The 24,276-nt window shown below is 30.2% G+C and overlaps 1 protein-coding gene across 2 annotated transcripts in view; it reads left to right on the top strand.

Annotated features, from left to right (window-relative positions):
- Positions 1–24,276, top strand: part of LOC118196261 (carbonic anhydrase-related protein 10-like) — an 857,748-nt gene that overhangs the window by 668,414 nt on the left and 165,058 nt on the right. For both annotated transcript variants that reach the window (XM_085807267.1, XM_085807265.1), the window contains exons 3-4: positions 15,189–15,325; positions 23,691–23,879. In XM_085807267.1, the coding sequence (XP_085663393.1) occupies positions 15,189–15,325; positions 23,691–23,879 (326 nt within the window). The remainder of the gene's footprint in view (positions 1–15,188; positions 15,326–23,690; positions 23,880–24,276) is intronic.

Genomic DNA, 24,276 nt, shown 5'->3' with positions numbered 1-24,276 from the left:
ACCAAACCTAATTAAAAAATACTGATTCTTTTTAATCTTCGCCGCACTGCTTCATCCTCAGCGGCTTTGGCCTTTCCCAGCGTAAATTTTGCCTTGGTCGTTAGTTGTTTCCACGTTATTGTGTGCTTTCTGCCTGTCTTGTCAGGCGACTTTTATCTTTTTTGGCAGTCTTTCTTTTTCAAATAACCTGTGTCTCTTCCTCGGATGGGCGCTCCATCTCCCAGAGGCGTAACCCTGGATTTGAATCTTCCGTAACTTCTTTGATTTTCTTTGCCTCCTTGTCCCCTCCTTTGTAGCTCTTACATAAACACGTTATTCATTATTACTATTAGTGCTGTTATTACAGCTACTGTTAATGCTATGTATACATGCTAGCAATGTATGTTATAAATAAGGTCATTAAAATCTAATTTTACTTTTAAAAATTCGGAACCGGCAATTTTGTTTTAATAACCATTGCTTTAAATCATTTTTTTAATTTCTCACCATCAGTTCACTTAAAATTTTGTTAATAATTATAAAAAATTACATAGAATTTTACTAAAGATGGCACAACCTGTGCGTGTAATCAAAGTTCTGCAACTTTCGGTTATTAAAATAACATAAATCTGAACTGGCAATTAAAAAAGGTATCGTAGCCTGAGACTGCACAAATTTGAGCTGACTAGCCTAGTTCAAAGATTAGTAGCCCAACTTAACTTCGGCTGGCAAATGGTTATGTCGGAATATTAATTGACAGGGCCAGGCGATAGAAAATAATGCTGCAAGCGTAGCTGTCAAAAGCTCTATCTCTAGAACACTCAAAATCCTTAACTCATTTGCATCCTGGGCAGGGCTAACGAAAATGAGAAGTAACAGTACAGAGCCAGGTCATAAAAAGTGGTTAATTATTAACATAAATAACTTAGTTTCCTCTCCATAATTTAAACTATTAAACTCCAGAATGAAATGATTCAAAATATAAGGTCATTAAGACCTTATATTTTCTAGATTTATAAATTTTTATTTCTATATTTATAAATTTTCTACAATGAAGGTCATTAAGACCTTCATTGTAGAAATTTTATTTTTAAAACTAACACTTAAACCGAGCTAACTTAATCTCATTACTAACGCTAAATTTACGTTGATCATTTCTCAAACAAATTTCATTCAAGACTTTTTAATTATCTCATCCGTCCTTCCTGATTCCTTGACGGAAAAATACTTTAGCAAAAACATACTTTTGATAACACAGTAAGTAAGTAATAGAATAACCTTTTAAATTTAAGGTATTAAATCCCCTTTTGCGATTTAGATTTGATCCCATTAATATCTTTTTTCACTCCTTTCCTCAGCTTTTTGTTGGGTGAAAAAGTATGTAACATTTGTTGTAGTATAGCATCTTCACCCCCCTAAATGAATTCCCACATGGTTAGAATAATTTGACACACGGGACTTCAACGGAACTCTATTTTGGACTAAGCTAACATAACATACCCAAGCAAAATTCTTAGAAAATAGATTAAATTCATGAACAAAAACGTTTTTTAGCTTTGCTTAACAACTTAAATATCCTCTCAACTCCGAGCAACTTCGTACGCATAGCAGAAAATAAAACATATACTTGCACAAATATAGTAAATTTTTACTTATTATTTTCTTCATAGGGTTATCAGCGATTCTTTCTGCTAAAACTTTCGTTTCATGATGGGTAGCCTATTCTGTGACATGGAAACTTTCTTCGGGGCTGGTGGTCATCCTGATCCTCTGTGGGCCTCTTAAGCTTTTCTGCACTATCTTTGGAACCGGGTTGATTTTCTTTGTCCTTCAGTGTACTATGGCGGCTCGGTCCTCTTCGTCAGAACATTTTGTTGGGGTTGCTAGTTTCCACTGTCTAGACTTACCTCTTTTCTTTCCTGGCCGTTCATTCTCTTTAATCTTATTTTCAGCTACCTTGGCGTTTTCCTACCTAAATTTTGGCGTGAGTCGTTACTTGTTTCCACGTTGTGTGCTCCTGCTTGTGTTGTCTTCCAATTTTTTTCTTTTTGGACAGTCCTGCTTTTTCAAACAAAATTTGTCTCTTACTATGATGGGCTCTATATCTCCCAGATGCTTAAACTTCTATCTGAACCTTTCGTAACTTCTTTGATTTTCTTTGCCTTCATGTCCCTTCCTTTGTAGCTTTCGTATAAATCATGTTATTCATTATTACTATTGTCATTGCTGTTAGTGTTGTTATTGTTAATGCTGTTATAAATAAGGTCATTGAAAACTCATTTTATTTTAAAAAATTCAGCAACGGTAATCTTGTTTTCCAAGGCGATCTTTTACTGACCATCGCTTAAAATCATTTTTTAATTCTCAACATTAGTTCACTTATAAGTGAATTAATAATTATAAGTGAAATGATGTTCCATGGAATGCTTTAAATAAGTCAGAGAAATTGAAGTCTATGTGCTGGAATATAGGAACTTGTTGATTTATTTCGAAAAATATTTCTCTTTTTTTTTTTTTTTTTTTTTTTTTTGTATGTAGCGTTATAGTATTTAGTATAGCATACTGTAATACTAATCCATATATTAAGTTCTGTTTTCCTTCATCTTCTTTACAATCGTATCCATAATCTTATAAATTTCTTAAAATAAAAATGACATTATTGTTTTCTCCTTCTCATACATTGTCATACTTAAGCATATCCATATCAAAATAAAACAACACTTATTCGCTCATTTATCCTTTTCACGAGAAACTTTTGTTCAGTGTATAATTTTTGTTTATTGTACGGCAATAACTCCTTAAGTTTCGAAATTTCGGCTAACTGCATTAATTTCTAATTACATCATTGTATTATTCAAGTAATGTATTTCTGAATCAAAGTGCTTATTTAAATACTCTTTTAAAAAAAAACGTAAATGTAATATCCTCAATTTCTGAACTTTGTATAATAAATCTCATTATCTTCGTTTTCATTTTCTTGTGAAGAACGATAATGAGCATAGCATGCGTATAATCGAATCTATATATAAATTTACACCAATTAATCCTGAATATTGTTATTAAACATAAAATAAAATGAGTAAATGAGTAAAATGAAAGATTTTATGCATAAAAGCTAAATAAAAATCAGCAAAAAGCCATTACTTCTTGCATACTATAATTTTAAAATGAAAAGAGAGAAAATTAACCTTAAAAAAGTAATTCTTGTTACTAACTCAAATGGCTAGATAAAATTCAAGACTCACATCCGAAATTAAAGACTAAAAGAAAGACTTAAAAGACGAAATTAAAGACTTAAAGACTGAGGACAAGAGGAAGCATATTACAGTAAAGATATACATAAAGAACAAGAAAATAAGCAGCAAAACTATTACAGCAGAGAAAAGAAACTTAAGGAACCAAAATACTTTTTTTTATGTACATTTTCACAGGATTTTTGCCCCTTCGTTACTTAAGTTCTTTAGATTTTAAGCTTTGTTTGGATTTTCTTCTTAATTACTTTTTCATATCTACCTTTCTGCTTTCGATACTGTCAGTTTCTAACTTTTAATAACTTCACTTTTTATTCCGAATTTCATATTTAGTTGGCACTGTTAGTGTGTTTTCGTCGTTTCTTTTTCTTATATAACCAATTTTATTTCCTTAGCTGAAGCTAAAGTCATTTAAAAACACACTGTATATATATATACATCTGTCCTTTCATCTACAAATATAAGCTAAATGAATAAAACGTAAAGGAAGTTAAAAATGTTCTTGGATTAAAAAAAACCTTAAAGCTACAGTCAATTTATCGGCAACAATAAAAATATTAAAATTATAGTTTCTCCGAAATCAACCAGAATTCGATAGTCCAAAGAATAAAAGAGAAAAAATAATTAGTTGATCTCAAGAAAGCCTAAAACCTAATAACGTGCTAAAAGCTGCAGTAATGTTTGTGGCGGTAATATAGTAAACGTTGTAAATTCAATATCTAAATTCGAACTTTTTCCACAAAAACAAAAAATAATAATCCAGCACAATAAAAATATAAGTAATGTAACGTAACTCTGCAGAGCACGATAAATAAATCAGAATACAAAATAGAAATAAAACAAAGCAAACTAAAACTACATGAGATGTTAAATTTATCTTAACATCTTCTTCGGGGTGCCGTGAGAAGTGAAGCAAATTTCCATATTTCTACGTAGGCCAAATGAAATTTTTAATAGTTAAATCAATAAATAAGTAAATCAAATAATGTTAAATTGTGCATTAAGTAGCCCATCCCCTACATGGCTATGGGAGTGAGAGGAATCAAAATTCCGGATCATGTATATAAAGTCCATCCGTAAGCTTTCTTTTTATCTTATATCTTTAATGTATCATTAAGTTTATCGAATTTTCGAGGAGTATATTGTTATTTACTTATAAATACATTATTATAGATATATGCAAAAAATGAAGGAATGCCTTTAAAAATTCGAAAATGGTTTCTTTTTTAAATTTTTAAACAAACTTGCTTTAATGCGATTTAAACTGAAGTGCACAAAATGTTATATACAACTATATTTAGGTTTTTTCAAGTAAGCTTGGAGTGAAAGTATTTAAATATAATTTAATGTTCGAAATCCATGGCAAGAGAATCCAAAAGTCAATTTTTGCAAATGAAATACTATATATCAATGTTTCTCAGTTAAGTAAAATTGATCGGCTAGATATCAGACTGGAGACATACATACTTAACTAGATAAATACAAACATATATACGTATATAAGAAACATGATTACTTTTGCTTTTATTTTCATTAAGTGGTAGCTATTAAGCTAAACTTTATAATTGCCTTTTGCGTTTTCATTGGGGACAGTTGGACTCACGAGACAATAGCCCTAATCTTTTCTGAAAAAGTCTTCTCTGTAGCAACTCCAAACAAAATCAATGTCTTTCAGTTTGGGAACCGAAACGACGAGTGCAGCCGGACCACAGAATCTCCTTTCTTCATTAGAAAACTGCAAAACACGATCTGACATTCTCCGTTCCAGAAACCTTCAGATAAAAATATGTTAACCTCCCCAATTGAAAATTGATTCCTTTAGAAAATTAAAGTGATTAAAGTGAACTTAATTTTAAACCCCCCCCCTGTTCAACTAATCAGACTGCGTGTCGTCCCCTATTGGAAACTCAACTCTATGTGGAAGTTATAAAGTTTATTGTTAGTGCCGCCCAGACGGTATAGTGGTTAGGCGAGCCTGACTGCGATATCAAAGGGCCCAGGTTCTAATCCCGGAGACAACATGAATGCAAAATTGTCTGTCCCTTCATAGGCGGTAACGGTGGCCGACTATTAGGTGCCTCCACAAAAAAAATGGCCATCTCTTCGGGTCTTAGTAGTGGCTAATGCCATTATAGACAAGTGCCCGCCATTTGAAAAAAATATGTTTCTTGTTAGTTACCAAAAATGTTTCTTGTTAGTTTTGCGCAAAAGAAAGTCACTATCCTGTCTTTAATTGCTGGAAAGACATTATTATGTTTCCAGTTAAGAAATATTCCGTATTTTACTTCCGTTCTGACCACACACTGCACTTTCAAGAACGTAAAGCTTAAAAAGTTATTATTCCCTTAATTTAATTGGCCACTAATGCGAAAACTGTTTTTCTCGAGCAGTTGCAGTTAAGGCCGACATCCGTTCAAGCATTGACCAAAAAAAAAAATTATCACCTCTATTTTCTTTTCCCAAATTGCTGCTGGAAGACTCTCCTTCTTAATTATTTCTTTTAGACTCACCCTAAATTGAGCTGAAAAGCAACAAAGATTTTTATTGCTTTTATTAACGAATTAAAGATTTATATTAGCTTATACGTTTGAATTGCTTTATATTACCTACGTTAAACTTAACACATAACATACCAGCTAGCAAGTGAATGGTCTTGATTTCAATTTCCGATGAAAGCACGATTAGACTTTAGAGCTTCTGCTCACAAACTATATTTATCACATTGCAATTTAATCCAAATTCAACGGGAACAGAAAATAACTGACCTCAACTTTGGTCTACCTGACTGTGTCTCTCCTGTTGCCGTCAGTTGCATTGCAAGTGCAAGAAATATATAGAATTGAGTACCTTTCTCTAGGTTCTTCTAGGTTAACATAATCAGTTAACAAATCACGATGTCTTGAATTTAATTCCCTGCAATTAACTGGTTGATTTCTTTTAAGATGTTTACTTCGAGTATCCTAATAACCTTACAGCATAACTGAAGATTTGGAGGTAAGATTCAGAAGTATACATTAATCTGAAGAATCTGGATAATTTATATTGGTTTAATTTAAATTGATCTGATATACCTTTTTTTTAAAACATCTGTATGAAGATTTAAGTTTTTAAGCATTAGTCGAAGATTGAACTAACATACAAGTATATTAATGCTACTGAAGAAAAGAAACATTTTGAATTGTTTTAATATAACATTAATGGATGATTCAACCAAATACAAGATAAGCGAAAAGTGTTCTGTTTATTAACATACATTACTCAGTTAGCAATCTTCATGATAAAATAGTCAATATATGGTAATGGGATGTGTCAGCTTGACAGTTAATGATTGGTACAATAAAACAGTGTATAATCCTTCAAATCAAATAAAAATGCTGTAAATTTCAAAATATGACTGAATGTAATGAAAATCTAATGAAACTGAATCTTGATGTCACAATGCTGGTACTTAAATTATTTTGTTTAAAAATTTTAGAAAGCCATTGTTGAAGAATGTCATATGTTAAATAATTTTTAAAAGTTAATTTGGAAGACTTAAAAATAAAAATATAACTATAAAGGCTTATACATTAATCTACGTACTGCTAAAACTGCGCAACTAAAATTTTTATTGCATTGAATATAATAAAACATTTATTTGACAAAAACATGTAAACTTCTAAATATAAATGTAATTAATTTGCGATGTGTTTTTGAATTGTATTTGGAATACCGTTTAGTTTTACATTATGTTGCTAGCAACATAACAATAATTTGATGTAAATTAAAGACGAATTTGAAGGAATTTGCTTTAGCATTTCCACTAACATTACTCATAAGCATTTTAACTGCTTTTTTAAGTAATTATTTACTAATAATTTGTTACCAGCTTAGAAATATTAGGAGATAACAATTTCACTATAATTGCTAATTGGCAGATAACGGACTTTTTTTATACTCATATTATGTATCCTTATTCTAAAGCATTAAAAGATAAAGATTCTAAGCTTTTCGGATTTAATAGTTCGTTGGCGCGTTTTAGTCGAAAGCAAATTTTTCTGGTCCATCAGATTAGCGTTATCTCGTCGTTTGGAGATTGCTACACGCGTAAATGGATCTGAGACCTTGCGTGCCAAAGAAATTTCAAAAAGAAAATTTTATTTTGTTGGATGAGGGTAATCCTTTTGCTTTCTTGTAACAAACCTTATCAGTGGCTCTCCTTCAAATGTCTGAAAGCATTCTGAAGTTTAAGTAAAATAACAACAAGGATAAAACGTGTGGAGATATTCCCTGGCTTAGTATATTTGCAAGACTAGGCAAAGAAACAATTTTAAAATCTTGAGCTAATTGATAAGTGAAGTTACGTTAAAAGCTATTTATGCAGAAATAATAATAGGAAACGAAACATCAGACTTGCAACGAAGTTATTTGATACGTTTTCTAATAATAATTTCAGCAATGTCCAAAAAAAGAAAATACTGTATTTCAACGCATTTATTTTTGTAAGAAATTTACATATTTTATAAATATAATATGGCATAAAAGTTACAGTCTAGCTTCTTTTATAAACTAAATTTATTTTCGTAATAAAAAAAATTGCATCTATCTTTCGTTTTCTTATCTCAACACAGGATATTATTTATTGCATGTTCGTCTTGCAGTACAGCTTAGACCGCTGCCAATTCAGTGTGGTAAATTACATCTTACACGCAATGTTTGTCATGGATGAGTATCCACAGCACGCAAGTATCCTGTAGAATTTGGAGCAAGCAGTTACTTTTAAGAAACACGACAGTCTTCAATTTATGATCGTTTTTATACATTTGCAAAACTTTTTGAATACAGTCAAACAAGTTATAAGAAGAAACGTGGAGGCTAAAAAGTATTTAAACAAATTCTAATGACTATTTATTTTATTAAATTAAGTTGCATTACTTCCATATTAATATCCTACACTCATCGAAAGAACGAAAATACTAAATTACTACAAATGACGATCTTTCGCATTATATAAACGTACTCTCGTTCATTCGAAATCGCAGCGATTAAAAAACTTACAAAGAAACGAATGAGTTCTGGAATTATTCTTATCTTCTTGACTTCAGCGTTTGTTCAAATTTAAAGGAATTTCGAATTATTCAAGTCAGAGTTTAATTATAATTATTACTGCATCTGTTGCCTCACTGAATTCTTAAACTATATTTTGATCAAATTAATTTTAATAAAATCATCCATACTAGTAAATTCCTATTTCCTATTTTCAAATTAATGCTGGAATTTGCTTTTTAACACCGTTTGAAAAACATTCTATTACGAAAACACCGAACAATAATTAATTGAAATAAATTATAAATCTTCCAATTATAATGAAAAAACTATTATAAAAAATTAGACTGACAAAAAATTAAAATTTTCAAATAAATCTAATTATATAGATATAAAAAATCATGTAATCTTTATGTCCTTCCGAATTTTCATAAAATGCAAGTTAAATTCAGTTTTATCAGTCAGTACAATAAAAGCCGACACTTGGGCTTGAACTTAAGAGGCTAAGAATTAAACTAATCTAAACTAAAGAGGTTAACTAAAACTAATCTAAACTAAAGAGATATGGCCGAAGCTATCAAGATTCTAACCGAGTTGGCCCCTTAACGTTAATAGACTGCGAAGCTATTAAGGGCCGAGCATAATAATAGCTTACGAGAGAGTAGCCTAAAAAGGCGGACGCGTGCAGACAGAATACCTGGTAACTCTCTCACTAAGACCGACGAACTTCGCGGTTAAATACCGCTCTTCTTCATTATGTATTCAAACGTGATTCTAAAACTATGTTCTGGCCGAAAGTAGTAAGTTGAAGTTAAGAATCAACAACAAAGGAACTTTAACTTAAAATTTAACTGTTAATAAAATTAACATAATCCTTACAACCTAAACTAAACTAAACTCAACAGTTCTAGTTGGCCATAGCCTGCAGTGTCCTGATATCTGCGGCCCCGAGGTGCATGAGCATATGCCCTAAACAAGTGGTCAGCTTGGTCGCAGGTTTTATTTCAAAAGAAGTATGCGGAGTTTAAGCGAGCATAGGATTATAATAAGTTTCGTAAAATGCTTAAATATATTTTTGTTTAAGAGATTCCTAAGATCAAGGGCTGTCAAAGCACCAACAAAACGGTACTGACTAATTTTCGGATCAATCAAACGAAAGCAATAACTCTATAAAAACTGACCACGATTGCGATAAGTTTTTTTTAAAGTTTGATTTTAAAAATTTTAAACAAGCAAATTATGCAATGCTTGGAATTATACGACTAAATACTCATTATATGACCGGAAATTTTTTTTATCTAATTTATTTTTACTGTTCTGTTGAAGAAAGATAATTGATAATCTAAATTAGTGAAGAAAAGGCTATTTAATATCATGCATGCATTTGTTGGAATACAAAATATTGTAGAATTTGTGCGAGAAATTTTACCAGAGAACTTACGTAACAAAACATCAACCTATCAGGTTCGCTGATTTTATTTACGAGTTCTTTTATGAGGAATTTATGCGGAGGAATTACATTAGTAAGAATGTAGAATATAAGAAATAAACATTCTTATATTCTAAATTCTCATTAATTTTGTTACTGAGTTTAACTCCTAGCCAAGAGCTTCTTCCTTTCTGCTAAATAATTCCGTTGCTTACACTATAACATAAAAGTTGTAGAAACAGATTTATAATTTTTTAATATTTTGCACTAGTTATGAATTATTACTAATAATGTATACAGCGTCATATTCTAATAGTAATAAAGTACTTCCTCGATTTGTATTGGTTCCTATAGTTTCTTATCTTTTCAAACAATCCAATACAAAATTTAATTTTACACTGGCGAAATTTCTTGCAGTTTGATTCGAAAATATTTTATATTTAGTATCTACTACACTATCATGTACCATACATAATATTGATTTAAACTGTTAATTCAGTTGATAATAAACCTTTAAATGTGAAAATTATGTCTTTTGTGTAAAATTAAATTTCTTCAGAAGTTTTCGTGGTATGGTCTGACGTGTTACTTTGCTTGAATATTTACTATAAATTGTGTGGATATTAATTATTTCTTCAAATTTTAAGATTTTAAAAGTGATGTAAACAAAATGTTTTGAAAGCATAAAAAAGTACGATTTAAATTTTAAAGTATTATTCGAACCGAACTGCCTTTGGAAATGCCGAATTGCTTCGATGCATTTAATATATTTTATACAATTAATTTGTGTTACAAAAATGCATTTTCAGCTGTCTTTAAAACAGTAATATGTTTTTAACTGACAGCTGCAACAATCAACATCCAATGCGTTTAGAATGCCCTTTTTTTTTAAATCTGGAGAAGTTAATTTTGTTCATTTGCTGAAGCCGTTTTTTATGATGCGTTTTCACACCACTTAAAATCAATCTTGTTTCTATGCGCCTTTTGCAATTAATTACTGTTGTTATTTTGCGGTAAGTTTGTACGAAGCAAGTATAAAAATTTGAAAATCTCTTGAGTTCTACTTCAGTTTGTGATTTATGTTTTGAAAATCTTCAATACTTTCGAAGTAATCCTATCTGCATTAAATGCGCGCTTTCAGTGGCATCATTTGCGTGATTAATTTCAAAGTCATGAAAGAGACGTTTAAATTACGTACTTGACTCTGTAAAACTATTCAAAGAGCTTTAGTTAAATCCCGTATTTTATTTCGTAGCGGGAGACCAAAGACATAACTTGAAAACTCTCAGAGGAAAATATCAATTATGGTAACTACAGTCTTTCCATTAATCTAGAGCTGTGGGATTTATTAAAGTTGCAGTCAATCTTAATTACACAACAGGATGCTGGGTAATCAAAGCTGTTAATTATAGTTGCAACCCAAACGACTATGCATTTGACGCAAAGTAGTGATGAAGTCATTATACGTAATTGATTGTTCTGTAAACCATACCTTAAAAAAAATTATCGAAAATATAATTTATTTTAAATAAACCTTTCATTTTCTGAAGTTAAGATATTTATGTAAAGTGCAACTGCTCAAAGCGATCAATTAATCAATCTATGTCTCCGTTTTTTATTCTTTTTTAGAAGTGTTTCATTTGCTCTGGAACGGAAATATTTAAAATTTTTTGGTAATTAATTCAGTAAACAAACGATTTTCGAAACAAATTTCTGGCTCAAAATAATTGCCATATGTATATATAAAAGAAATTAAGATAATTGTATATGTTTAATTTATTTTAAAGGATAATTTGTTCTAAAGCAACAAAATTAATCAATATTTTGTGAAAAATTTCTTTAAAAGCTTTAAAACCTCTTGAAGAAAAAAAAAAACCAATAGCGGACGTATTGAATTCTTACCACATAACTCGATGAAACTCAAATACTGCCTATTTATTTTTAATTTGTTTTTGATTTTATTGCTTAAATGTTTGCTGAATATAGTACTTTAAACTTAGCAAAATGGCCTTTTACTACGACTTTTCACATTGTTTTCAGGTTAAGGCTATACTGGAATTGAGTTATTACAGAAAAGCCACATTTTATTAATTCACAAATTTTTTTATTTGTCCTTCTTAAAATTTTGCCTTGTTTTGTATAATTACAGAAATAAGCCTTTGTTTTAATTAGATTGATTAAGGTGATTTAAGTACGTCAATTATGTTAACATTTATTTCTTTTACTTTTCATTTTATTCATTACGGATTTATCATTTATTAATTTCGTCGAGACATATTTAATAAAGTTAATTTTTATATATATTTATGGGTTTCTTAAAGACGTTTCAAAGATTAAAAACAATATTTTCATTATGTATGCAAATACAGATGAGATGTAGTATAAATGTAGATGAGTGGAGAAACCGTGCAGATAATTTTACATTCGCCATGTGAGTCCGCACCTCGGTAGCAAACTGTACGTCATCAAAGTACATAGTAGTTTTCGTGTCTTATCACGGAATTACAGAGGAATTTCTAACAGAGGTACGCAGTATAGCTTTGCTTGAAACTTGGCAAATCTGGTTTAGAAACTTTACAATTGTCAGCTTATTAGTATGATGCTTCGTTTGCATACAACGCAACACACGATCAGAACGGCGTTCCGATTTAACGAAATGAACAATCTGATCATACAGGTACAAGTAATCGGGTAGTTGAGAAAAAGAGTTGCGCGTGGCTGGCGTAAAATAGCAAATCCATGGTTTCTTCATTACATACCAAATTGCGCACCGTTACCTGTCTGAGAATTTTGACTGTAAGAATATAATAAACTTCTCCGTCTATCGTACAGCTCTGATTTGACTCCATGGGATGTCTTTTGTTTCCCAAGCTAATAATATTCAACTTAAATGACATCATTTTGATACAGCCGATCGAATCTTTAGGCAGCTGTTACGAGGCATTTGAACACCATCTAAAATACATATTATTTCTTCCACTGCTGTGACTAGAAGAAACTCTCTGCTCTCTAAAAAGGCATTTATAAGGCATAATAAGGCATCTATTTTGGGCGAGTCAAAATGAAATTATATGTAACTTCAAAGAATTTATAATTACACGATTTTCATTCCTTTTAAGACAGACCATGCATGTTAAGTTTAAATTAGTCAAAACTCAATGCATTTGGATGAAGCATTGTTGCGCATTTATTTAAGAAAGCTACCGACATACGAAATATTTTTATTATACATATTTTGATGTATTTATAATTTTAAAAAATGATTTCTGCATATTTATTACGCTCAAATAATTCAGGTAAAAATTTCATTATATACTTTACTATTATTATTGTTATTATTATTTTCTTACTTAATTCATGTTCCGTAATATCATTCTTTTATGAGAAGGAAGCATATATTCCATTTGGACTATTTTTTTCCCTTTTCAAAAAAGGTGGTAAAACTGTGTTCAATATTATTTTAATATGCATCTAGTCTTATAAATCAGTAAAGAAACTGGCAACAAAAAATAAGAAAAATTATAAAGTTAATTATTTAAGTGTTGCGCTTTTATCCTACTTGTTACAAGTTTATATATTTATTCGTAAATATTTGTCTGCTTTGCATTGTTTGCTTTACCTAAATTATGAATATCATACTTTATTCACCATAATTTGTCAATCGCAATTTTATATTTTTAAAAGCTTATTTGTTATGATATTAAATGACGTTTAGGCTGCAGTTGGTTACAGAGCTTAGTTCTGAGGGGTTGCAGATGAAAACATTGCAGCAAAAGCATCGTAAGCATCGCGGAGAAAACAATGCAAGGAGAAAACGTAGTCGTAAGAAACTTTCTGGGGGAAAGTTCGCAGTTTTAAAATATCATTGTACATCATCGTATTGTATCGTAATAAGAAGTAAGGTACTTTCAGATCATCGTATGATGATAACATCGCAAAGGCGTTTTCTGACTAAAAAAAAAAAAAAAAAAAAAATGTGAATTTTTGCGCCACGATTTATGAGGAAAAAAATGAATAAGTAATATTGTTACCTCTATATTTCATATCTTGAGATGAACTCATAAATTTTAACGGGAAGAGAAACAAAAGAAGAAAACTTAAACATTAAAAATCCTCGAAATCAGTAAATATTAATGCTACGTCTAGCAGTTAATAGGAGGATTTTAAACTTATGCATCTTCCTTTTTTTAATCTTTTTAATACAAGAGTTTTTATGAAAATGTGCTACTATGTCTTTATAAAAGATGTTAATTAAATAATGAGTTTAAAAACTAGCAACATAAGCTTAAAGTTCTATTAACCGTTAAATGTACAGATTTTAGGGCTCAACTTTCCTTCTTGCTTTTTCAGTAAGCATTTATTAATTAATACAGACAAAAAATATATGAAATACAGACGTAAAGAAAATAATTTACTTCTTCTGTTCCTAGGTCATTATGCAAAATTTCTCTTAAATATTTTATATTCAGAAAACGCATTTCTGCGTTGGTTTCATCATAGGATGGTTAACAGGTATTTATATTTTTACTACAACATTATGTAAGAAGATATTTTAAAACTGAGAAGTTTCCACGCCACTTTATATTCTGTCACTTTTTATGCCACAATATTTCAGAAATGGGATGTGTTTTTCATGATTACTTTTCTTCCATGATGCTTAGTACTACGGCGGTTTCTCTATGTGTTGAGATCACCAGCGGCCGAACGGTAAAGTCTCTGAACACTGGTAGTTCACTCCGAGGTTTGATTTTCGGAGAATGGGCTGTATGTAACGTGAATAATAGCCAGTTTTTCCTAGAAATTCCTCCACGAAGGCATTCGTCCCCTTGGACAGATAGCCCTCGAGTGCTTTGCCACAATCAGATAACCAAACCACATTCCCTTGTATGGTTTTCTCCTCTGAGTTTTCGTCCGCGTTGTTTGTGCCGAGATGTTTCCAGTAGACACATTACATTACAGTTTATTTTAAGGTTATTTTTAATTTAAAGATAACTGTCAAAGTTTAATTAGTTGAACATATATCTATCTTACTTTCATTAAAATTACTTTCGATCTAAAATTAAATTATTCTTAAACCCAAACATAACTCTAAACTCATACATTGAAAATGTTCTCATTATATTAAAAAGTGCAATCACCTTCGTTGTGCTGAAATATGAAAATTTATTTGAAGCACAGAAGTGTCATCCATTTTAGCTGCTTGATTTTTTAGAACGAGATAGAAAATATTCGTTAAAAATATCCGACAAATTGCATAAATTGGTTGCATATATTTTTAAATATGTTTTGTTAATACGATATATGATATTATGGCATGTTTCGCTTAGTCACATATAGCTCTAAAAACTAAATATAATGAGTGTCACTGCATTCATTACAAAATAAATAAATAATATTTTAAAATCCATGTTGAATCACAGGTGTTCTTTAAAAGATAAATGCATCTGTGAAAGTGCTTTTGTATGTATCATTACATGTTTCACATTTTTGTTTTACGTCTATAGGTCCTGACTACTGGGGTTTGCTCAATCCCGAATGGAAACTGTGCAACAGAGGTCGAAGGCAATCGCCAGTGGACATTCAGCCTTCTATACTCCTATACGATCCTGGAATGGCTAAAATAGAAGTGGATAAACACAAGGTATACTCTGCTACTCTACAGAGAAGAATCTTTTAGGGCAGGGTCTTCCCAGTGTTTGTTCCTGACCCTCAGCAAACTTCTCTCTTAGAGATTAAGAGTTGTTCAAACATTTTCCTCAGACGGAAAAGCTTATCTGTGTGAGAGAGGAATTAGAGAAAATAGTAGCTTCTATTCTACGTAATGTCGATCACCGCACCCAGTAAATTCTGAATCACGAACTTCATTATTGAAATTCTGTTCATATTTTGATTCACATTTCCAATCTTTTTGAGTATATTGGAATTCCAACTCATCATATTATAAATCGTCAGCTCTTCAAAGGGCCAAGAACGAATATCGCAAATGTCGTTATTTTTTTTTTGTGGATTGAAAACATTTTGTAAATTGTGGATTCGGGTTTTGTTTCCTCGCTTGCATTCTTTAAACTTCCAGCACAACTAAATTTAACGTCTATCATTTAATAATTATTTTTTGGTCCGCCTTTTTTTCATCTCCTTTTACATTTTATTTTCGTTTCTTTCCTTTTTATTATTTTGAAATTTGTTCTTCATGCTTTTATTTTTAGAGCAATTTTGTACTTTAACAGATCTCCCTTTCAATTTTGAGTTCGAAACTTTTCTTGAAATGAGCAAATCTAAATATGAATGTGCTTGTGAGAACAATAATTAAAAGAAAATGCTGATACTAATTATATAAATACTTACGCTAAAATTACCTATATCTCACAGTAAAATATTCAATAATATTGCTTTAAATGCTTCTGTCAATGAAACAGCTATAGTATTTTCTGATCGTTTCTTACACAGATCAGTTTATACATTTAGTTATATGATTGTGTACATATATAAGATATTTTATAAGATATATAAAAGTTTCAACATCATTAATTGTATCTTGTAGTATATTCAAATGTCAAAAATTGGTTTTGCGAATTTCGGTCTTTCTTTTCAGTTGCAAATAAGATAAATTTTGTTGCAGGTAATAATAATAGAACTTCTGTTTTGCATGAAGAGTAATGCCATCCTTTATTCGGAATATACTATACAACGACCAACTCATAGACAGATTGTTAAAACTTAATGCTTTACTTATACAGGAAATCAGGTTCCTTCAATCAGATTGTCTTATTATAGTTTGCGTTAGTGTTTCGTATTCATTTTACATTTTATGCTCACTTTTTGTTACTTTAAGTGGAATATGACTTATTAAAATAGCATTCTTAGTGTTCAGGCACATATAGGTTTATTAAGACACCAACTTGAGAAAAACCAAGTAGTCTGCGTTTAATTTTGAAATGGAAATAAATGCTTGTAATTTGTTTTAATAAATGCGGTTATTTACAAGAAACTTTGCAATAAATATGTGTTTTCCATCTGCGGATTTGTTATTTCCTGAATTTCATGAGCTATTTTTATTATTAAAGAATTTTTTTTTAAATAATATAATCTGATATGTGAAAAATAAGGAAATTCTTTATCGATTAATTAATTCTGCTCTTTACGTAACACTAGATCGCACTGACAATATCACAAGAACACGCCGAATAAATACTAATTCAGAAGTCAAACAACAAAATTCAGCGTTATATTTTCAAAATTTTCACAGGACTAGTTTCGATGGTTTTACCGAACCACCATCCTCAGCTGCAAAACCGCAAATGAACAAGATAGAAAATAATGATTAGATATGATTAGATAAGATAAGAAAGCCTGGACAAGAAGCTATTGACAGGGGCTTTTCACCCAACATTATTAATCAAGCAGTTAAAAAATTCTCATCTCAACACACTAAAAGACGCACTCTTGTTTTAGGAGATTAAAAAACTTCTGTTGTCATTGCCTTCTTTTCATAAGTTAGCTATAAAGTTGCACATATTTTACAGAAATTTAACTTTCAGGTTGTTTATTCTCCCATCAATAAAATTCCGAATTCCATACTCAAGGACCCCATTCCGGATATGAATTCCTGGGGTATTTATAGGATTCCTTGCCAGTGTGGTTTAATTTACATTGGCCAAACTAAGAGAGCCTTAAAATTTCGCGTCAAGGAACATGAGGCATATGTTAGAAAAAAAGAAACACAGAAGTCTTCTATTGCTCAACATTGTTGGTCCGAAAATTACACTTTCAATTTTTCTGCTGCCAAAATTATTCAAAAAACATCCTCCATTGGAGAACTGGATTTTCTAGAGGCATTTCACATTCAAAAAAATCTTTCTGTTCTAGTTAACGATCCTAATTCCAATCCATCTTTGCCTTCGGCCTTTAAAGAAATTATGTTTTAGTTCTGGTTTCACCAACAGATGGCTCCACTTGCTTATTCTTGCCCAGGCTTTCTTATCTTATCTAATCATTATTTCCTATCTTGTTCATTTGCGCTTTTGCAGCTGAGGATGGTGTTTCGGTAAAACCATCGAAACTATTCCTGCGAAAATTTTGAAAATATAACGCTGATTTTTGTTGTTTGACTTCTGAATTAGATGTTCATTTATTATGCATAACGAAAGGGAAAAAAACCTGTTATTTAAACACCTGCAAAGAAACAGTTGCCCATATCTTCATTCGTTTTCTTTGCTAACCAATATGGGCAGCTTAGGTAGTATTTCTAAGAAAATGAAAAGCTAAAATATTTTAGAAATCAGCATAATGACTATCTCACCAATGAGAACACTGAAAGAACTGCTTTATTTCCCCCATGACACGTAGTTTCCATTCCTTGGGTTGTTTGTGGAAATTATCAGATAATACACATAAAATCTTAAAAATGATATCTAGTCAGAAAAGTGGAATCATAACCTTAAAAGCACTGTCTAATTATAATAATTAAATTAATCTCTAAAATTTGAGAAAGAATGCCAGTGCAAAACCAGTGACTGATATGGGTTATGTGGAATGGTAGATAAAGCATTGCGACATTTGAGTTTTACTGATCCACCCTGAGTATAGATTAATGATCTGAGCGTTTTTTTGCATTCATTTACCCTCTCATCATATTTTAAATCATTTATAACTTAAAAGCATAAAAAAGTTTATAATTTAAATATCCAAGCGTAAATTTTTATCAAGTACATTTGAACAACAAAAGCAACAGCAGTTTCAGGTTTATTTAATTATGCACCCATAATGCTTCTTTTTTGAGCTAATATCGATGAAAGTAAGCGTTGTAAGTGAAAAATATATTTCTTAAGAAATGCTTCATTAGTAAACTTGAGAGAATAGATGAGAAGTGAAAGTTTTAATTTGTGTTATTTTAAGGATAATTTCTCTAATATTCTGAGCTTCTTGGAATATAATATCATACATTTATTAAAAAATTCTTAAAACCGTTTCCTAAATGCTCTATTTACATTTAAAACGTAAGATGCTTATAATCGGATAAAATATACCTCACTGTGAATTCGAAGATTTTGAAAAAAATTTGCTTTTAGCAAATATCTTTTATTTTGATGGGTGTTTTATATTCAAGATAAATACATTTTATTCGCTATAAGTTATTTTATACTATTAATAAAGTCACAAAATATTTTACACTAAACATTGTTTAATTTCGTCAAGCGTTATTGACTGGATATTTGGTACACTGCCATGTGGCACAATTTATCAATTTATTGGTCCATTTATCTCGTTTGAAGGTTACTGATCCCTCTTCGTAATTTTCTTTGAACTAGGCTGAGTACAAATTCTCTGCGCATTTTCTTTTGAAAGATATTCAATTTTCAAAATTCAGATACATGTAAGGAATTTAAAATTACAATAAGAATGTATTAAACGCTTGGTGCATTTTTATCATTGAATATACCTTAGCAGAATTTGCTGATTCCGAGATTGCAGCGGTAGTCGATTCTAATATTGTTACTTTATTACGAAGCTTTTCATTTCCCTGTTTAGATAAAGTCTTAAACGCGTTATTAATTCTTTTGAGGTGTACATTTCCCAACTGATTCCAAATGCCATACACTACACTTTTTTAACAAAGAATTGTTGAAGTACGTTTGATACTTTGTTTATTTATTATTTTTTTTTGTTACATAGTTAGAAGGTTTACTGGTATTTTTATTTTCCATTGTTTTATGTGCTATATTTTATATGTATTTTACGACAATTTTGTTAGAATGCACGAATCTGAAAATTGTAATATTTTAGATATAAAATTTTAAAAATATTTAATAAAATGTGATTCAAGTTTTAATTAGCAAATAGATATGCACAGACATAGAAGGTTAAAGACATTTGTAACAAAACGTATCCCATGTTTTGCACTCAAAGTTTAAAAACATTTACACGCTTTAGGGAGTACTTCATGATATCTGTCAATACAGACTGTTAAAAAATTATATTTACTGTTTTAGCATAAATTTGTAAATTAATAATAAATAGTTTCACAATTTTCTTATTCTAAAGCTTGAACAAAAATACTTATCGCACTTTTACATAAATTTATAGTAATTCGAGTTTTCTGAAAATATTAAGTTTGAGTTTTTTTTAATTTTTTAAATTGAACTATTCTATATACCTTCTCTTTTATATACACAACATTAATATGCAAAGTAGAAAACCAATAGAAAGCGTTTTAAACATTCTACTTAATATTTTATAAAATTTATATGTTGAATCAAAATACAGTTTTCTAGCTGAATCATACATTTATTAAGTAACAAAAAAATGAGAAATAAAATATCCTCATTTTTTCTTGCTCTTAAAATCCTTCGCTCATTCCTTACAACAGCAAGGTAGATGTTTGCTTTCCATCTTTTTAATAGCATCCTTTCTTCGCCATCAAATGTAGGCGGAACATTTTCTTCAATCACCACCATGTGGATTATATAACATTGGGCAACGGTTATTCACGTAGTCTATCAAAAAATCCAAATATAGATATTTCAAGAAAAAAGTTTTTATCATAACATAAAATCCAGAATTTTAGGCTTGGATCTTTATATTTGCCATAAATATCCAAGAAATATCAAGAAGTGTATGCTCGCTTCCAAGAAATGTCGAGAAGAGCTCCAGAAATGCTCAAAATAGCAATTCTATTTAGCTGTTCAACAGATTTTAAGATACCCTTTTATTCGAGTAATATTTTGTTGAATATGTGATAACCAAAACCTCGCAGTCCATATGGCATTTTCTAATGTTTTTAAAGTGTCATATTTCAGTTTCTGGAACATATTTTCTTACAAATGATTCCCCACAAGGAGCTATCTGTTTCATAGGCTTTTGAGCTTTTTCGTATAACAGTTTTATGTATAATGTTCTTTTTAAATTCTTTAATTACGCAACTTTTCGTTATTCTTTATACTGTAATAACTAATATACTTTTTTTAGTTAAAGACTGTTGTAGATTTACGGAGATCGTCACAGTCAATTTTTTGTTTTGTTTTTGGTTTCAGTCAAAGTTTTAAACCAACTTATGAAATTCCATTTCCTTGTATTCTGGCATAATTAATTTATTGAATCCTACTAGAATGATGGTAAGCAGTAACCGGATGTCTAGACCTTCAATCAGAACTTTGGTGGTAAAATGTAAGCAGTATAGTGTAAAATAACATAAAAAAATCATGTTTGACAATTTCATATATTTCAGAATTTCCATTGAAACTAAATAATTATGCCACATACTAAATTGACTTATTTCAAAATTACTTTTATAATGGGAAAGTGCAGAGTTTTTTAATCATGTATAGAAAAATACTTTTATAGTTAATAATAATATTTTTATAGTTAATAATTATTTCTAGGTATTGTTAAGCCATCTTTATTTTTAGTGATATTTAACTGAAGCTATTTTTTAAATATTTAATAGTTACGTGTTTTTAGTTTTTCACAAAACGATGACTCTAGTGAATATAGAGTATGAAAGTTAATTTTAGAATGTTTTTATCGAAATCTGTGCTGCGGATTATGTGGTGACTAAAGGAGGTTGACTGCCAATCTCATACTGAGGATGAAATCTGAGTTACTGAGGTTAAGTATTTGAGTGTTTTCACTGCCAGCAATGACTGATGGCCTGGACTGAGATCACATTTAATCACATTTAAAGAAAATGTTACATTTTTACATCGAGATGGCTTACATCATTTCCATTATTCTTAATACATTTATATGGTTTTTCATCAATGGGGGGGGAACTTATATATATATTGACTAGAACATTCTTCAGAATAGTCCTAAGTGAAGTTTTAAAAAATAAAAACTTAAAAAAGCAAAGAGACGAATCTGCGCCTGATGCTAGATTGAAATTTATAAAAATAAAAACTAAAAAGTCGGAACGAATATGAATACAATCCTGCTCTTTCTATATGAAAGTATAACCTTTCTTCTCTGGGTAAATGTTACCAAATTGAATAAACGCAAATTAATGATATTTTCGAAAGCGGAATCTTTAAATGTGAATTGCAATGTGAAAGAGAAAACATTTTTAAAAATTACAGAACATTATACATAAAAAACAAAATATTATTTATTAATCTCCTCTGTTTAACACTTCAAACAGAACTTGTCGAGGCAGAAGTGTTTTGAAACCTTAAACCAAGTTGATTAATGAGTTTCAAAATGCATGTTTCGTTCCTCTAAGTCATTTGAGACTCAAAACCACATATAAGTATCAGTATCAATCATTCATTTTAAAACAAAATTCTAAAAGTTCTCAATTGTCCAGGTCTTTTCCCTACATCCATTCGTACTCAAATTAGACCAATAGTTATGTACGAATGCTATTTTAAAAATTACAGAACATTATACATAAAAAACCAATTTTTTTTTATTAATCTCCTCTGTTTAACGCTTCAAACAGAACTTGTCAAGGCAAAAGTGTTTAGAAGCCTTACACCAAGCTGATTAATGAGTTCCGAATACATGCTTCGTTCCTCTAAGTCATTTGAGACTCAAAACCGCATTTAAGTATCAATCTTTCATTTTAAAATAAAATTCCAAAAATTCTCAATTGTCCAGGTCTTTTCCCTACATCCATTCGTACTCAAATTAGACCAATAGTTATTAAAAAAATTGTAAAAAAAAAACATACAAAAAACCTAAGAAAGTCTAAAACAAACTATTAATTACTCAAATTAAATTAAATCAAAAAGAATATACTCTAAATCAAGAATTAATGAATAAATTTGTTAACCAAACTTGAAAAATAAATTGTTCAGTCGAATTATATAAAGTCTAATAATAGGGCTGGCTCAATTATTCAAAAAATTAACTTTTTTTTGAAATTTGAAAATTTATTCCTAAGATTATGTTTTCACTATTTACAACGTGCAGTTACTGTATCAAATGTCCTCAGTGCACGTTTTAAACTCATTTTCATACATACATGCCTTTCACTTATAATGCAGATGTTACAATCCAATTCACACTACATTCATGGCTTCTATTTATCTAAAGAGATGCCGGTTAGACCGTACCATAGCATAACTGTATGAGTACGCAGTATTAAATATACGTTTTGTATATAAGCTGCGGAATATTAACTTTTGGGTAAAACGATCATTATTCAGAGTAAAACACAGGTCCTGATCAAGGCTTCCCCGCATACAGCACAACAGTTTTACAATCAATGCTCTGCATTGAGTACACATACAATAGTTTATCGATACATTCAGGAACATGTATTACAATACATACACTCGATTATATTGTAATGTTGTCCATCTTTCAATAATAGTATTATAATAAACCTATATACATATGGTAGTATACAGTCACGAAGATACAAGAAATCATGAGAAAGATACATATTTACGTACACTAGTGCCGTAATGCAGATAGTTTCAATCCTTAGGATAATATTTACATATTTTGTGGCTTACTAGTTAAAGTATTGCTATTAAACTTTAAAACATGCATAGTACATACTAGCCTACATACTTACTTTAGTATATACTTAACACAGCAATGCACACATAAGAAATTGAGGGTGAGGATATTAGTCGAATATTAATTCACTGTTTATACCATATCAAATACTTTTAAGAATAGGCATAATGAGAATTTATCTCCAATTTTGAACCACATGAAACCTTTCCAGCAAGAGCTTGTGTGAAATTAAATCGAATATAATTAAATATAAAATCTGATTTCAGAAGTCAGCAATGACGTCATAAATATGAAAAATAAATTACTTTAGAAAATTACTTGATAACGTTCAAGATTATTGGTAAGTTATTCTATATAATAATGTCTATATAATAATGTCCATCATTGTTCTCAGTAACAGTTGTTCTTCTCTATTTTAGATATTTTCAGTCTTAAGCATTTAAGTAGTATTTTCATACGAAATGATTGTATTTCGAGTGAAAGCAAACCGATTTGATTAATACTGCAGTTTCATGCATAATAGCTGAATATTTTGTCTTGTTTAGGTGAATGGAACCCTGAAGAACACGGGACATAGCGTTCGGTTCCGACTGGACCGTGACAGTCCTATAGTATCGGTGAACGGAGGACCTTTATCTTATAAGTATCGGGTGCACGAAATTTTACTACATTACGGAAGAACCGATGACAAGGGATCGGAACATACAATTTCTGGTCATGCATTTCCGGCAGAGGTAAGTGCTTTTCTCATAACTTTTAACGATTATTCTCTTAGAGAACTGAATTAAATTAAAAGCTCACTTTCACATTGAAAAGAGTGGAAATACAAATTTACCGATTTTTATGAAATTGTAGAGAAAATTTCCGGTACATGTTTTTATTAATGAAATGGTTATGCTCATAAAGCGGTTATTTAACCATACGTAGATCAAACATTTAGATTTCGGCCTTAAAGTAATTTCAAGTTTCTCTGCATCTCAGTGAACTAAAACTTTGTTGCGGAACTTATATATGATAAATAATGTAAGCGCATTTCTTAAAAATATTGTAAAATTTTTCTGTTTTATTTAATTAGTGCACATTAGATATAAATAAATACATTATGATAACTGAATTTCACTTGCATCGTTG

Source organism: Stegodyphus dumicola, chromosome X1, assembly GCF_044657685.1.
Source record: "Stegodyphus dumicola isolate Sdum_Otavi_A_Nest chromosome X1, ASM4465768v1".
NCBI lineage: Eukaryota > Metazoa > Arthropoda > Arachnida > Araneae > Eresidae > Stegodyphus > Stegodyphus dumicola.
Note: the sequence above shows the minus strand (reverse complement) of the source record. Positions and strands in the feature narration are given on the sequence as shown.